Raw genomic sequence first — 17,066 nt, 5'->3', positions numbered from 1 at the left:
TCAATATGTAGGTCTTTCTTTGGTTTTAATGGATATACTAAAGTAATATTTTGGTGTTGGGGCTAAATTTATTGATGTTTGGAGTTCGGACTTATAGTGCTATTTCTTAAATATGAGAGACTAAATTGCTCGGTTCATAGTGGACTGGTACTCTGAAGAATTTTTCAAAACTCCAACAATGATAGAAATAACCTTCCAAAACTAACAGTTTACGGTCCTTCTCGTCCTCACAGATTAGACAGTGATTTGATCAATGTCGATTCAACAAAAACATAGAGAAAACGAATATGTGCACCTCAAAACTCAACACATTCATTTTCCTTGTTTCGTAGAACTAACTTTTAGTAGGCACACACCCTTGTTTTCAGAGGTTTCTAATGCCCCAAGAAACTTCAATGGTAGTGGCACATCTCATGTTAATACCAATATGAAAGTGATATTTTTATGTAAAAAGAACCTAAAATATTACTTGACTATTTATAATAATATTTTAATACCAAGAAAAGAACAAAAGCACACATAACAAACATTGTTAAACTAAAATTTACTTTCTTATATAATGACTTGCACAGTTGCACTACATACTAAAATTCTTTATAATTCTAACATTGTAGTCCATATTTTAATATTAAATATTCAACCTATTCTATTATATTGTCTGGAGTACAAACATTGAGTTTGTAATTCAGCATAACAATGTTTCAAATTAAGCATATTAATCTAACTATAATAATGTAAACAAAGACTCTAATATAAGCATATAATAGATATTCATACTAATTTTTTATTTAATAAGACTCTAATCTATGCTTCGATCAAGTCACCATCTTAGCATCTTCCGTCTCTGGTGAATCCTTTCCTTGTTCTATTTCAGCTTTCATCTCTGCCTCTTCCACAGAGCTTCTTCTAAGTGCTTGAATTGAAGAGAAGATGGTTGGAGAAGGAAGAAAACTAAAGGCAGTGATTGCTGGAGGTAGCATAGCTGGGATATCAACTGCACATGCCCTTATCTTAGCTGGTTGGGATGTCCTTAATCCTTATCATTGAGAAAACCATCTCACCTCCAACTGGAAGTCCTACTAAGTTAAAGATATCCTTACTTACTCTCTTGTTAAACCAATAGTAGAAAGAAACCTTTTGATCTTGATGTATAATTGAACTATGAACTCTTTGAAAAATTGTAGTATTTCTCAGGTAAAAACACAGAATTGAAGTGTTATTTTTTTTTTTGTGAATTTTTCTTCATCTTGAACAGAACCAAGCAACTGATAGCGAGAAGAAGGTTACTATGACATTGGCAAGAGATGAAAGTTTAAACTTCAGAGCAGCACATTGGGCTGATCTTCATGGTGTTCTCTATGATGCATTGCCAAAACAAGTAGTACTTTTATAGGGTCATCTTTTTATCTCTTTCCATGTTCCAAATGAAAAGGGTTCTGTCATAATAAAGGCTAAAGTTCTTCAAACTGGAGAGATCATTGAGATTGTAGGAGATTTGCTTGTTGCAGCAGATGGTTGTCTCTCTTCCATTCGCCAAAAATATCTCCCTGAGTTTAAACTAAGGTTTGCATCTCAGAATGGAACTGAATTTAACAATGTATCGCTAAAATTATTTGACTGTGATCTTATCTGTCATAAAAGTCATACAAAGGATGATTTGTGATCGGATGACAATGTAAAACGTTTTACACCGATAGCAGCGTATGTTGTTAATCGCAGATAGCGAAATATAGCAGTTATGTGTTGTAGTGCTATAGCACTGAAATAGGGTCTATTTGACAACCCTTCGTACTAAATTGTGTATTGCGGAACAATAGCAGTTTGTTGAACTTTTGCTAGCTATAATGCTATATATAGGGCCGCTATATCCGATAATTTGACAACACTGACTGACAATACTTCAAAATTAATCTCTTCTTTTATATGGAGAATGTTCTCTAAGGTGAAGTATCTTTTGCAGATATTCAGGCTATTGTGCTTGGAGAGGGGTTCTTGATTTTTCAGAAATTGAGAATTCAGAAACCATCATAGGTATTAAGAAAGCATATCCTGATTTAGGAAAATGTTTGTACTTTGACTTGGCCTCAGGTACACATAGTGTGTTATATGAGCTTCTGAATAAAAAGCTCAATTGGCTTTGGTATGTGAATCAGCCAGAGCCTGAAGTGAAGGTAACATTGCTCCTCTAATCCTCTCCTATAGTTTTCATGCTTCATTTTGTTGCCACATCAACTTGTGTTGATTCTCTATATTTTGTATATTCATATCTGTTGTCAAGTCGAGGCAATAGTTGCACTATAGTGTAGCAAAATTTGAACAAACTACTATTGTTCCGCGATACACAATTTAGTACGAAAGTGTTGTCAAATAGCAGTTATAGCAGCGCTATAGCATGATAGCGTAGTGGAATTTAAACAAACTAGTGCTGATTCAATTTCCGCGTCCCCGATTGATAACATTAATATTCATGCTTCCATTTATTGTTGTCAAATCAGCTAGTGCTGATTCAATTTTAATCTTTGGTTTCAATATTCTTCAGGGAACATCAGTGACAACGAAAGTAACTGGTGACATGATCCAAAAAATGCACCAAGAAGCAGAAAAAGTATGGATTCCTGAGTTAGCAAAGGTCATGAAAGAAACAAAGGAACCATTCTTAAATTTCATATATGATAGTGATCCCTTGGAGAAGATTTTCTATGACAATGTAGTATTTGTAGGGGATGCAGCTCACCCTACTACACCTCACTGCCCTAGAAGCACAAACATGGTGATATTAGATGCATCCGTGTTAGGCAAATGCATAGAGAAATGGGGAGCAGAAAAGCTTGAATCAGCTTTGGAAGAGTATCAGTTCATTAGGCTACCGGTTACTTCCAAGCAAGTTCTTGAGGCGAGGCGTCTTGGTCGCGTCAAACAAGAACTTGTGCTCCCTGATAGAGATCCTTTTGATCCCAAGTCTGCAAGGGAAGAGGATTGTCAGGAGCTTCTACAAAGGAACACGCCTTTTTTCAATATTTGAAATTGTAAGGGTATGTCAATTTACTCCCTCAAATTTTAGTCCCTTAAATCGAACAACATCAATCGATTTAGTCTTTTTTCCAAAATTAGCATCACAAATTTATAGGTTTTATGCTTGTTTTCATGTATTTAAATACTGTTTGTTGGTGTTAATGGATGTTTGCTAAAATAATACTTTGGCGCAAAGACTAAAATTATTTATGTTCTTTAATTTAAAGGACTAGTCTGCTATTTCTTAAATTTGAGAGACTAAACTGCTCGGCTCATACAATTTTGATGAACCAAATGTTGAATGACTCAATATTACATATTAAAATTGACAGATTTGTTTAGAGAGTTTATGGAGTCCATAGTTGACCGGTACTTAGAGAATTTTTCCACACTCCAACAATGACAGATGTCGCCTTCCAAAAGTAGAAGTTTACGGTCCTCGTTCTAACAGATTGGATAGTGATCAGAGTCGATTCGACAAAATTAAGAAGAAAATGAATATGCACGCCTCAAAACTCAACACATTCATGTTTCCTTGTTTCGTAGAACTAACTATTAGTTAGCACACACCCTTGTTTTCAGTGGTTATAATACCAAGGACAAACACAACATTGTTAAACAAAATAGTATGCTAATGTTCTCTGAGAAGAACAGTAAATATTTTTCAGTACCAGATATAACAAATATTCAAAAGCTCACACATAAAACTTGCACTACAAACTATTTTTTTTAATTTTATTTTGTAATTCTAACATTGTTGTGCATATTTTAATATTAAATATTCAACCTACTTTATTATATTGTCTGGAGTACAAACATTGAGTTTGTAATTCAGCATAACAATGTTTTAAATTAAACATATTAATTATCTAACTATAATAATGTAAAATAAGACTCTAATGTAAGCATATAAATAGATATTTGATACTACTGTTTTATTTAATAAGACTCTAATCTAAGCATCGATCAGATCACCGTCTCAGCATCTTCTGTCTCCGGTGAAACCTTTCCGTGTGATTCTTGCCTGGCTCTACTCCCTTCTTTTTCAGCTTTCATCTCTGCCTCTTCCACAGAGCTTCTAAGTGTTTGGATCAAACTCTCCAATCATATCCCACATAAAGAATATGCTAGCTAGCTTTGAAGCAATTAGACCGCATATTTCACCCATGTTTATTATTTTTTTTCCTTCTTTGTTTAAACTTCATTGGTTTGTATTTATACACACATACTTAGTGAGTGTTAGTTTTCTGTGAGTTTGCTATGGATAAGGACAGAACATATCATGAGATGTTAACGATTTTTTTATGTTGAATGAAACATGCATGTATTTTCATAGTACAGTAAGTTATTTCAGTGATAGTTTGAACTTTGACCACATGCAAACCATGAAGTTTGTGATGTCAAGTTGTTAACCATGAGTATGACCATGAGCTTAAGAGTATAAGGGGAAATGTTAATTAATTTTTGGGAATTCATTTAAAATGAATTAAAAACAAGTAATGAATATGATTAGAAAAAAAGTTAATGAGTAATGACAATGACATAAATTACTTTTTTATAAGTGTACCCCAACTAAGGGCAGTTCTTCTGTAATGAGATAATTCCAGATAAATTCTTGAACTTACCTAAAGTAGGATTGGAGTAAGTAAAGTAAACACAGTATTTTGCTTCAAATTACTTTATGAAAATAAAAAGTACTTGTTGAAAAATAATCACTTTTGTACTCTTGTTAGTAGAAAGAAAGTGTAATGAAGGAAAGTAAAGGGAAATGGAGTAAAAAAAGAGATGATATTTTACTCAACATGAATGACATGCCGGTTAAATCTAAATAAAAAGATAATCACCTAAACAATTTAAGGTAAGCATATAGCAGAATGAGAAAAGATGATTTGAAAATGAATTCAAATACATGTACATTTTGTAATTAAAAAAATAAAAATACATGTACATTTAATGTATCAGCAAATCATTTTCTAGCTTTCTTAGTGAAACTAGAGGAAGGAAACCCCTTCTCATTGGAATAAAACTCAGATCCAATCCTTAAAATATTTATTTCTTGAGAATATTCATTTTCAGTCACTATATAAAAATTAGATGGGAGTAAACATCAAAAAGAGTTTGAAAACAATAATAAGAAATATAAAACACTTTGACAGTTCATTACCTTGAAAAGTAGATACATTATTGAGTTTTTATCATTTTTAGGCAACATCCATTGGCACTTCTTTTTATTTTTTACAACCATTGGTGAGACTAAAAATGATGATAAAAAAAAAAAGCTCACACAAAGTTGGGCGTGTGAATACAGAGGGAAGGGGGAGGAATTTAAACTAAGTCTACCAAAAGAAGACATTTACAAACTTACAATAAATTAATCATAAATGGATAGAAGAATCCAATCTGAACATTGATGATCATATGCTTCTTAATCAAAAGAAATTAACTTCATTAGTACATCTCTCAAGTATCGACTTTATTGCCGAACCCAAATAAATTCACATTTTTATTTATAAATGAATAAACATCGATGATTTAGTACTTTCAAAAATACTAAAATTCAATCAACAGACTGATATATCTGACATAGAGGCCCTTCTATAACAACTCATTGGTAGATAGATAATACAGCCTACGGTTGTAACGGATGCAAGCTATCATGTTGGTTTTTACATTCCTGCCAAAAGAGATAAGCAGAGAAGACTAAATCGCTGACAATACACAAAACATAGTGTGCTCTACCGTAATCGCATTCCCACACACTGATGATACAAGACAACTAAAATTTTGAGGGCCATGTTGCTTGAGCTGACATAATAATTCCAACAATAACTCCAAATAGGCCAAGCGCGCTGCCGAAGATCTCGATCACAAGAATTTTCACAAAGAGAGAGGAGTTCTGAGCATCAGACAATGCGCAGCTGCTTCCGATTATTCCTACACACAACCTACAAGCAACAAACATAATTGAATACATACAGTGGGATGGATAAATTCCTGCGAATATATGAGATGCAGGTAAAAAAGTACACACCCGCAAACAAGATTTGCGAAGCCCACGATAAGTCCAGAAGCAAAGATTGCATATCCAGCTCTAAGAGATTCTGGTTCATAGATACTTGCTTTTGGAACGCTTTCTAATTTTGTCTGCAGGATAATAGCCACAATAACACCATATATAGCAACAGCTTCACAGAAGATTACACTGAAATGCCATAAACATCAAGAACCATATTGTCAAATCAAGTACCACAAATGGTTATATTTGGAAGTACTGCTGTGCCAGGATAATATATGTAAATACTACGTAATATGTATCACATCACATGTAAACAGAACACTAGCATCACAGCACTCAAACATAACAATTTTAAAGTCATAAGATTCTATGAGTAGATGCGAACGTCTGACAACCATAATTATAAGCAGCAAATACAGGAAATGAAAACAAAAAGCAAATAACACCAAACAAGCCTTAAACTTTTGAGGGTCATGTTGCTTGAGCTGACAATAATTCCGACAATAACTGTAAATACAAAACTATCTCAAATTCAGACATTCAAAATGGCAATTCTGAAATTTACATTGGCGAAACTGAAATTTACATTGGGGAAAGAGTGAAATAACAGCAAAACCTGATAATCACAGGCACAGCAAAGTAATAAAATCAGAGCTAAAGCCTCCTAAAAATCCACAACTAAAACCACCTAGATACAACAGGGTCGAACCAAAACTAAAATCAAGACACCAACAACAAAACACCAAAAACACAAGAACATTACAAACAGGAACACTCCAACAATAAAGCACCAATGATGATCACCACATGAAAATTACAACCATAACATTGGCAGGTTAATTATGCAAAAAACAGCAACAGGGCAGCAGCCATCATAAAGAAACACGATAGCATTAGACATACCCCCTCAACAAAACTACATCATCACAGTAACTACCAATAGAGAAGACCAAAAGCAACCACATTTCAAAACTCTCTTATAAATCACTTGGCAGCTATCTACTCAAACAATCTCCCAGATCCCAGGACCACTCGTAAAAAAGACAAGGGAACATCCTCAATCCACTCAACCCCCATTTCCATGACACAAACTTAATTTCATCCACCACCTCCATGACATTTCTAGACTCATTTGCAAAAATAAAACCATTTCTAGCCTTCCAAATTAACCATAATGCCAAATCAACTTATAAACCCTCCGAACTTTGCTGTTTTATCTGCACTGATGAAACAATCGAACATGACAAATAAATTTGGAGGAATAATCACAGCAATCCCAAGCCAACGGCACACTATAGACCAAACTTTGTGCGCAAACTCACAATGAAGAAAAAGATGAAGAGTCGTTTCGTCAATATGATCACATAACACACTCTAGAAATATCACTACCGATTACTTGACAAAAAGTCAAGTTACCTCTAGTTGGTATCCGATCATGTAAAAGTTGCCACGAAAAAGCAATGACCTTTGAAGGAACTTTACTTTCCGAAATCTGTTTGTAAACTCGCTCCCCCACATCACTCCTCCTTTCCTCTACCACTAGGAGCCGTTCCAGCCAAACGTAAGCAGAATTAACTGATTTCTAAACTCATTGGTATTCTTTAGATTTCACATATGACAATGGTGAGAAGTAAATTTAAAATGGGAATGAAACATAGTGGAAGAAATATTATATCTTTCCTTTTTCTTCTTTATTTTCAAAAATTAGATATAAATCAATAAAATGAAATCATACACTCGTACCCTTAAGATCAGACCAAATTATCATTTATCATCAATGAGAAATAAAGATTTTTGTTGATTATCGGCAAGAAACAGATGCCCAATACATAGTAAAATCCCTTCACCCAAAAAACTAAAATGGTATGTTTCAAAAGTTTTCTATTAACAAAGAAAATTGCATGCTATCACGAAACGGTTTATCATTGATTCTTAAAAAGTGAAACGTGTAATGTCATGAGGTTTGTGAGTGGTTTTTATTTTGATATATAGCACGACTCATTAATAAATCACCAATTAAGTCACTGATGAAGTAACACCTTTGCATAACGACCCAGTGTCAAACAACAGTTCTAAACCATTTCCTCAACACTAAAGATCTATTCATTAACTTTATCATTTCCTTTAACTAAAGAAAACACAATCCATGCAGACACATTAAACGAGGAAAACTAAGTACATCAATATCACCAAGACAATTCTAAGCTATGTAACAAATAATTCATCATCCTTTCCCTTTTATCATCAAAACTAACAAGACATCTCAAAATTCCAAACCTCAATCAAAGCAAAAATTAAACTACATAAGTTCCCTATCGAAAACCGAACACAGCTAATAGAAAACCGTATAATCCTAAGTCAAATCAACCCAAACAAGAAAATTTCACCATTCTAAAACCTATCAGCAACCTTATCAAGTATCATAAAAATCATTTAACCAAAAAATACTAAAAAACACCAAAATTAAATACATAATACATACAATAGAGTATAATTGAAAATTCAAAACAAAAATTCCAAACGAAATGAAGAAAAATTGATTACCTAATGAGATTTTTGGAAGTGATTCTGGGAGCTTTGATTGCAGCACCGATCAAGCTACTACCGGTGATGTAAATTCCCCTACCGAACAAATTACATACAAATTCAAACGTGAGGAAGACGGAAAAGGAGAATCGGAAACGGGAAAAGATGAAAAAGAGGTTACCAAGCAGCGCCGAGAACGGAGACACCGATTGAGACGGCGATTCCGATTGCGGAAAAGGTGTATGGAGAGATCCTAACGAGTGCTGCAGCCCAAGAGCTAGAATGCGCCGCAATGATTGCAGAGCTAGACATGGTGATGAAACGATTGGGATCGGATCTCGGAGGTTCGTTATGTTAACCACGTACTGGAAGAGAAAGATTAGAATCGCAGTGTCGTTTTTCGTTTAAAAGAAAAGTTGGAAAATGGTTTTTTTTTTTTTTTTAGGGTAAATTACACTTTTGCTAAAAGTTGGAAAATGGATATATATTTTTTTAGTCTAATGAATACGCGTCGTCGGTGTAATTTAATTTTACACAAACAATCAATTAAAATAATTCAATCTTCCATGTCATGTTAAAAAGATAAGGTTAAGTGGAGTGACGTGACGAAAAATATTGTTGTGATTGGTTGATGGTGTAAAATAATTTTACACTGTCAGTGTATAATCATTTTTCTTGTTTTTTTTCCTCTATAAATATTTTGAATTTTATTTTTACTCCATATAAAAAAATTTAGCAACTTTTAGTTATCAAATATTTTCTGTCACAACTTTTGATCCATACTTTTTAATCAACTCTGCGTACTTTCACATTTTGAATGATTTTTTATATTAATATTTATAATATTTTAAGAATATTTTAATCAACTCAGGAATATTTTTGAATTTTTTAGGGGAATGATAGGAATGCGGGGGCCTAAAGAACAATTTTCAAACTTATTTAATTATGATATTTAAGCCAACAATTTTTTTTTCCTACCCCAACATTTAACTCTTCACTCCTACAGAAAACTCAATATTCCCTTTATAACCTTTTTATTATTTTACTTCACCCCTACATTTGAGCAAAGTTACATACTGAAAAATTTTTTAAAAAAAAAAGAGTTTTGATGTGTAGCCACGGTTAAACCGTGGCTAAACTGGAAAATTTCGAAATGGTTTAATGAAGTTTTCCGATAAGAAAATTGCAAACAGGAACAATTATAAACAAAAGTTTTTCGGTAAAGTTTTAGCCACGATTTAACCGTGGCTAAATATAGAATATGCAAATCAAAGAAATGAATCAAAAATGATAATTTCTGAAGAAATATAGAAGCTGAAGATTTCATCTCAACAAGAACAAATAACTCAAACGTTACGCATCAAAATTAAGAGTCTCAAAACCATCACAACAAAACAATCATTCCTGATCTGACATGATGATTAAAAAACTCATTTTGTAATTCAAATCAAAACCTTGATACAAAATCTATACAACCAATAACAGAATCAATTAAAAATAAAAAAGGGTCAAAGCTAAATCGAACTAAAGGAGCAATTTTGAAGCAAACCCATGAAACATCAACACATAACTAACCAAAAAAGAAAAAATCCACAATTTAAAATCAAAAATAAAGATTCAAAGATAAGATTTTTAAGAAGATTATAATTTGTAAGATGATGACGGGAGTTCTGAAGAGCCTCAACCAAAAAAGGGTCAACCATTGACTTCTTATTTTTCGAACCCAGAAACAAACGATGAATTTATGGTTCTTGTGGAGATTTCCAGATTCTATATTTAGTCACGGGTAAATCGTGGCTAACTCTTTACCGAAATTTTTTTTTATAATTGTTCTGGTTTGCAATTTTCTTACCGGAAAACTTCACTAAACCATTCCGAAATTTTCCAGTTTAGCCACGGTTTAACCGTGACCGTGGCTAAACATGAAAACTCAAAAAAACCGTGGCTAAACATGAAAACTCATTTTTTTTGAGTTTTTCAGTATGTAACTTTGCTCAAATGTAGGGATGAAGTAAAATAATAAAAAGGGTATAATGGAAATATTGAGTTTTTTTGTAGGGATAAATAGTTAAATGTTGGGGTAGTAAAAAAAATTTCCTTAAGCCAATCCCTTCTCATACAAATGTAAGCCCAGTCCAAATTAAAACATTTTGTTATTTCATTTAACTAGAACTTTGACCCATGCGGTGCATGGGTCTAATTAGGTGTAATATGTAACAATAAAAAATAAAATACAAAAATTCTAAGAGCATTTTCAATAAGAGTAGTATAGGGAATTTCATGGACTAATTATTCTATATTGTTTATGTGCTTATTTTATATTTTATATATTTTTTAAATAATTTTTGAACCCCATCGTTTTGTTTACTTATTAAAAAAAATTGCTGATAACTAAAGGTTAAAAAATTGATGATAATTAAAGGTTAAAAAAAAAAAATTAAAGATGTAATCAAGAACGTAAACTTAAGTAGACATCCATAAATAAATAAAAATTGTGATTAATTCCGCCGTTCAAATTTATTGAAAAACAGGGTTAACATATTAGGATTCCTAAATTCTTTCATAATTGAAGCACATGTTTTAGCGGTTGAAAGGTTTTATTGTAAGTAAGAGATGCAGGTTCGATGACAAATCTGTATATTTTTAATATAAAGCTGCAATAAAAAGAAAGAGAAAATGAGGGGAAAAAAATTTGGTTTAGGGTTAGCTTATGTTAGCAAGCTTATAATATAAGAGATTATCGGTTTTTAATTGTTTAAATTGTGCAATGAAAATTGATGGTGCTTAATTGTCGTATGAAATCTTTCCTATGAAAGTTGATGGAGCTTAACACTTTGTGGACATAATTTAAATCACAATTGGTCTGCTAGTGCATATTATATCTATTGATCATCGGTTAATATTAAATCTGCAATATTAAAAACAAAATAATGAATGTGATTAGTGACATGACTATGGTTGTGTTTGGTTGTATTGCAAAAAAAATTGATTTAGTAGAATTGAGTTTGATAATAACTTTCCAAATTACACGTGATAATAACTTTCCAAATCTCACATGATAATTATTCTCTAAATTTATGATCCGGTAGAAAAAAAATCTTTGATCAGGAAAGACATAAAAATATTTCGTGATGAATAATATAGTCAACAATAATTTTGATATGATATACTTTTAAAATTGATGGTGCTTATCAATTATTGCACATAATTTTAATCACAATTGGTATACTTGCCATAATGGTTGGAAATATTGGCTTGCATTGAAGGGTTGCGGGTTCGAATCCTAGTCAAGACAAAATTGTATTATTTTTTAATAAAAATTGCAAGATAAAATAGAGGGAAAACAGGGAAAACAAATTAGGGTTTAGAGTTTGCTTGTGTATACAAGCTTATAATATAAAAGATTTAAACAAATTAAAACCCTATACAAGTCTCCAACGAAGAAACCCAGTTCGTCTGAAATCAACTCGCCGGAAAACCAAAAGCTAGCCGGGAAATCAGCCGGAGCTGTTCGTCTTCCACCTGAAACTGTGAGTACATTTTTAATTTATTTCGTAAACTGTGATTTGTCAAAATCACAGTGGTACAACAATTATGTTTTTTTTTTTTGACAAAACAATTATGTTGTAAACTGTATTCGTATATATTTTGGACCTCAAAATGCACATTGATTTTATATAATTCATTTGCTTTTTTTTTTTTTCCTAGTAAGAAATGGGTAGCGCGAAGAAGAAGGCTCAGATGTTTGTAAAACTTGTATCTGCTGCTGGAACTGGATTCTTCTATGTTAAGAGGAAACCAAGACAGTTTACAGAGAAACTTGAGTTCCGAAAGTATGATCCCAGAGTTAATCGTCATGTTCTGTTTACAGAGGCTAAAATGAAGTGAGATAGGTCACCTTTCATCGCTTCCTTCCGATGTAATGTAACAATCCTGTACTGCTTTTATTGTTTATGGTTCTGTTATATTTTTTTTTGACTGATTGTTGGTATTATTTAGTACTCTATGTTGGTATCATGAACTCGTATGTATTTCACTGTCTGGTCTCTTATTCTGCCATTTTTACACTATTTCCCAAAGCATCACTCTTTCTCAAGGAAGCCCTTGGTGCCTTTGCCATTGTCCTAATATAGAAAATTATACTATTTTAAAGGGAAAAAATGTATATAGTGTCACACATGATATTTTCTATATTAATACTTTAATCTTTTCTATTTTACCCAACCTGGAACTTCTTTCATCAACAGCCCCCACCCCCCAAATAAGGCAACATTCAAGGAACATGAAAATACCATTGCCTCATGTATTGCTGTTTATTCTCTTGCACACAATTTGTTTCCCCTTGAAAATCAACAAATTACATGCACCTTTTCATTTCTCACATATAAGACTATTATATTCGTACCTTATATATCTTATATATGTGTGTAAAACCTCATGTATAATATCATATTAGCCAAATTCATTATTCTGGTACTACTGAATACTGATAAATAGTGCTATTATATCCCCTCATATTCTTTCTGCATAAAAATGGCAACCACAGTAAATATTGTATGCAAAAGAACTGTGGTGAGCACAAAGGCAATTGAACCAGGAAAATACTTACCTTTATCGGTTTTAGATCGTTTCATGGAGAAAAACCATATTAGAATGGTGTACTATTACCAAACTTCAGGAGAATTAGAGCTTGGAAAATTGACCAAGAAATTGAGAGAGACTTTGTCAGAAATGCTTACTCATTTCCCTATAGTAACTGGAAGGTTGTTAAGAGATGATATGGGACATTGGAAGATCAAGTGTAATGATGCTGGTGTTAGAACACTGGAAGCAAAAGCCAAAGGAAGTGTAGAAGAGTGGCTAAGAAATGTGGATAGGGAAAAGGAACTTGAACTTGTTTATTGGGAAGATATGCTTGAAAAGCCTTACTATTGGTCTACTTTTTATGTCCAGGTTTGAATTTTCAGTATTAAAAATAATGCATTTGATTGATGGGATACATTAAGAAGAGATTTTATGATCTTAAGCAAATAAATAAATACACTTTTTACATTTTTCAGTATATATTTTTGAGAGGACATGTTTTGATTATTTATGGGATATGTTAAGAAGAGATTTCAAGATCTTATGCTTGTATAGGTGTTTGAGTTGCACAAAAGCAATATGACACATTCTTTTGAAGCAACCTAAGTTTGTGAGCGCCTCTCGGCGGCTACTCAAATCGAATCACTTGGTTTCAAATCATCATTTTTTTTTTTTTTGAGATTTCTTTTGTAAGAAACCGATGAAAACTTCTAAAATTGATAATTTTTATAATAAAAGAAAAATGATGAAAAAAACTTGTTAAATTTACTTTTAAATTTTCTTTTCCATAATCTATTCATTAACATATTAATAAATTCTTCAAATTTGATTTTTTCACAAACAATTGAATCAATTTTAAAAATGGATAGAATAATAATGTATTGGATAGAGCTTTTTGTTAACATGATCATCTTAAATTGTGATCTTAATTTCAGCTGACTGAATTTGAAGAAGGTGGATTAGCAATTGGCCTAAGCTGCACTCATCTCTTGGCAGATCCCATTTGTGCAACAAGATTCATGAAGGCTTGGGCTGACATTTCATTAGGCAACAAAATTACTTCACCTCCAATATTTCACCCTTTACCCCCTCAAAGATCACAAAACAAAAAGCCCAATAACAATAGCAACCCTTATATGGGCTTAATATCTCACTATAAATCCATAATTGAAAAGCCCATTTTTGTCAAGGAAGCAAAGTACACTACTATTTCTATGGGCTTTTCACACCACATGGTCCAGGCTTGCATGTCCATGGCCCAATTCATTGGTTCATCAAGCCCAAGCCCAACACCCTTTGATGCACTAGCTGGGTTGTTTTGGGTAACTTTAAGCAAAATCAAAGGGATAAAAAATGGATTTGTTGACATGTCCATATGTTTGGATGTAAGAAAAATCTTGGGCTTAGATCAAGGATTCTTTGGAAACTCAATGCTATATAATAAGGTGCATTTAGAAGAAAATCTCAATTTAGATTTAACTGAGAATAAGTTTCCACAAGCTACTAGGGCCATAAGGGATGTTGTGGCTAAAATTGACAATGATGAAATAATGGATCTAATTGAGTGGCTTGAAAATAATGATGTAAATTCATCTAAAATGATGAATGTTCATGATTTGATTATTACTAGCTTAGAGGATGTTGACCCTTATTTAGCTATGTTTCAAGATATGTTCAAACCAATTCGTTTCTCTTGTTACATAGAGCCAGTTTTTGGAGAAGGACATGTTTTGATTCTTCCAAATCCACTTGATGAGGGTCCCTTAGGAAGGGTGGTAATGGTGACACTTGAAGAAGAAGATGCAATTAAGCTTTGTGAAGATGACTTTATCTTACTATTCTCTCCAACTATCTTGATGAAATGTGTCAAATAAATAATAATTGTGTTTTGTGTAAGTGTGTGTCAATTTCAATAATGGTGACATTAGCTTGAAATAAAGTTGTATCCCCTACCTTAATATGAACATGCACATGCTATCATTATCAACAGAATTTAAAATGTTGTTGGTATAGAATCTTATAATTTACAAATATATTTCAGCTAATTAGCTAGCTAGGTTGGTGTTATTATGTGTCATCATCACCAGCACAATTATAAAATATAGAACCTATAATATTTTTAATTTTTATTCATCAATTTACAACCTAATTTGTATCAATATCTTGGATTTCAAAATTAAGTTGACCATTCAATCTTAATGAACACTTTAAATAAAATTTAGTTGGGGAATTTATATTGAATTAAGTATCATATTAAGTTTATTACAACTTTGTCTTTCATATGAATTTAACTTAATTGACATAGAGATTACATGTTAGGTTCTCCATATGAGTTTAAATCGAATTATTAAGTATCAATATTATACTTTCTTCACTTTAATTGAATGTTCAACTTAATTTAGTGCCAAATATATACTTTTTTTCAATCAAGTTATTAAGTATCAATATTAAGTTTATTACAATTTTGTCTTTCATATGAGTTTAACTTAATTGACATAGACATACATGTAATATATATGATTAAAGTTTGAATTCTGATACACATACTCATTCATCTTAAAATATGAAATTTTAGTCATTAAATTACTTGCAAAATAATTGTTTTACAATTTTGTTTTTTTCTTTTATTACAATTATTTTTTCAGAAAAAAAAAATTGAAGAAAAAATTATTAATTAAAGTGACACTATATATTGACAATTTCACAACCGTCTTTGAGAAAATTTAAAATCAATATCATAAGAATATGAGGTTAAACTCTTATTGAGCTAACACTCAAGTGTTTTAATAACAATTTTATTACTACTTGAAAAAAAAATGGGAAAAAGAAAAATGAAGTTAATCCAATCATGCAAACTCATTTGCTCATGTAAGGTCAATATATATTATATTACAAGAAAAAAGAAGGAGAAACACTACGAGTCTAGCTAGTTGAAAGTTGTCTAGCTGCATTTTTTAAATTGAAATAAAAAATATATCTTGAACATCTATATTAAAATTCCAATTTGCAATCTATGTACGACAGTATGTAACTATGTATAATATAAGGTGAGTATTCATTTTTTAAATTGAAAAAATTGTGAAAATTGAATCTAGCAGAATAGGCCAGTCTCACCAAGGAGATCAAAGTCTTTTTGGGAGGGAGACAATTGAAGTTTTTAGTTTAGAAGTTATTAATTACTAATTAATTTATTTTAAAATAGGGATTTAAACTTGAAATGTGTCAATTTTATAGAGCCAGAAAACATAGTTAACTTCAATAATAATAATAATAATAATAATAATAATAATAATAATATAAACCATCAAATTGGTTTTTAAATTGTCAATCTCTCTCTAATTTTTTCAATGAACTCTAAAAGTATACAATAAATAGTTTTTAAATTATTAATAATTCATCAAGGTAGTCTTTCAGTATCACGATTTATGACCCAACTTCATAATCATAGTCATGACCAAGCTAACACTAATTCATCACATATTCAGCTTGACAAATCTACTCAACTATATACACCTTTCTAAAATACAAAGCTATTAAAATTTGGTGAAGACTCAATAAAGATTGTAAAAAATGTCTTATCATTTATTTATACAACTCAAAGAAAAGAATATCTATTATTCCTATAGTTGCATCATTAAAATTATAAAATAATAATCACAATTCAAGATAAGGCATACAACGAAGAATAACACTCATCTATATAATATTCTCATTGGAAAACTCTCTCATACTTATAAAAATATTTACAACATCACTACGTACTTTTCTTAAAATTCTTAGCATGAACATGTACTTACCAACCTATAATTGAAAGTAACAATAAGCTCATTCCACTACGTACTCGTAAACCGCACTCAGTCCTATAAAAATAGGAGAAAACATGAATGCTTAAAGACTATATTAAAAAAGAAAAATAAGCATAATTAT

General features: G+C 31.6%; 3 protein-coding genes across 4 annotated transcripts; 2 read left to right on the top strand and 1 right to left on the bottom strand.

Annotated features, from left to right (window-relative positions):
- Positions 1 to 930: 930 nt before the first annotated feature.
- On the top strand, positions 931 to 3,022 carry LOC123893800 (aurachin C monooxygenase/isomerase-like). The gene is made up of 5 exons (XM_045943602.1): positions 931 to 1,026; positions 1,256 to 1,378; positions 1,433 to 1,563; positions 1,961 to 2,171; positions 2,540 to 3,022. The coding sequence occupies exons 1-5, from the start codon at positions 931 to 933 to the stop codon at positions 3,020 to 3,022; spliced, it is 1,044 nt and encodes a 347-aa protein (XP_045799558.1).
- A 2,471-nt stretch (positions 3,023 to 5,493) lies between these two features.
- On the bottom strand, positions 5,494 to 9,010 carry LOC123914999 (V-type proton ATPase subunit c''2). The gene is made up of 4 exons (XM_045966160.1): positions 8,737 to 9,010; positions 8,574 to 8,651; positions 6,044 to 6,214; positions 5,494 to 5,957 (listed from the first exon to the last, which is right to left on the bottom strand). Exons 1-4 carry the CDS (start codon positions 8,865 to 8,867, stop codon positions 5,789 to 5,791), a joined length of 549 nt encoding a protein of 182 aa, XP_045822116.1. The 5' UTR covers positions 8,868 to 9,010; the 3' UTR covers positions 5,494 to 5,788.
- A 2,948-nt stretch (positions 9,011 to 11,958) lies between these two features.
- On the top strand, positions 11,959 to 15,131 carry LOC123914988 (50S ribosomal protein L33-like). Of its 2 annotated transcripts, XM_045966149.1 has the most exons (3): positions 11,967 to 12,085; positions 12,264 to 13,508; positions 14,075 to 15,131. In XM_045966149.1, the coding sequence occupies exons 2-3, from the start codon at positions 13,089 to 13,091 to the stop codon at positions 15,011 to 15,013; spliced, it is 1,359 nt and encodes a 452-aa protein (XP_045822105.1). In that variant the 5' UTR covers positions 11,967 to 12,085; positions 12,264 to 13,088; the 3' UTR covers positions 15,014 to 15,131. The 2 variants fall into 2 exon arrangements, with proteins under 2 accessions (XP_045822110.1, XP_045822105.1); XM_045966154.1 differs by lacking the exon at positions 14,075 to 15,131 and having other exon boundaries at positions 11,959 to 12,085; positions 12,264 to 12,728.
- Positions 15,132 to 17,066: the final 1,935 nt, after the last annotated feature.

The sequence above is a fragment of the Trifolium pratense genome, linkage group LG1 (assembly GCF_020283565.1).
Source record: "Trifolium pratense cultivar HEN17-A07 linkage group LG1, ARS_RC_1.1, whole genome shotgun sequence".
Classification (NCBI taxonomy): domain Eukaryota; kingdom Viridiplantae; phylum Streptophyta; class Magnoliopsida; order Fabales; family Fabaceae; genus Trifolium; species Trifolium pratense.
Note: the sequence above shows the minus strand (reverse complement) of the source record. Positions and strands in the feature narration are given on the sequence as shown.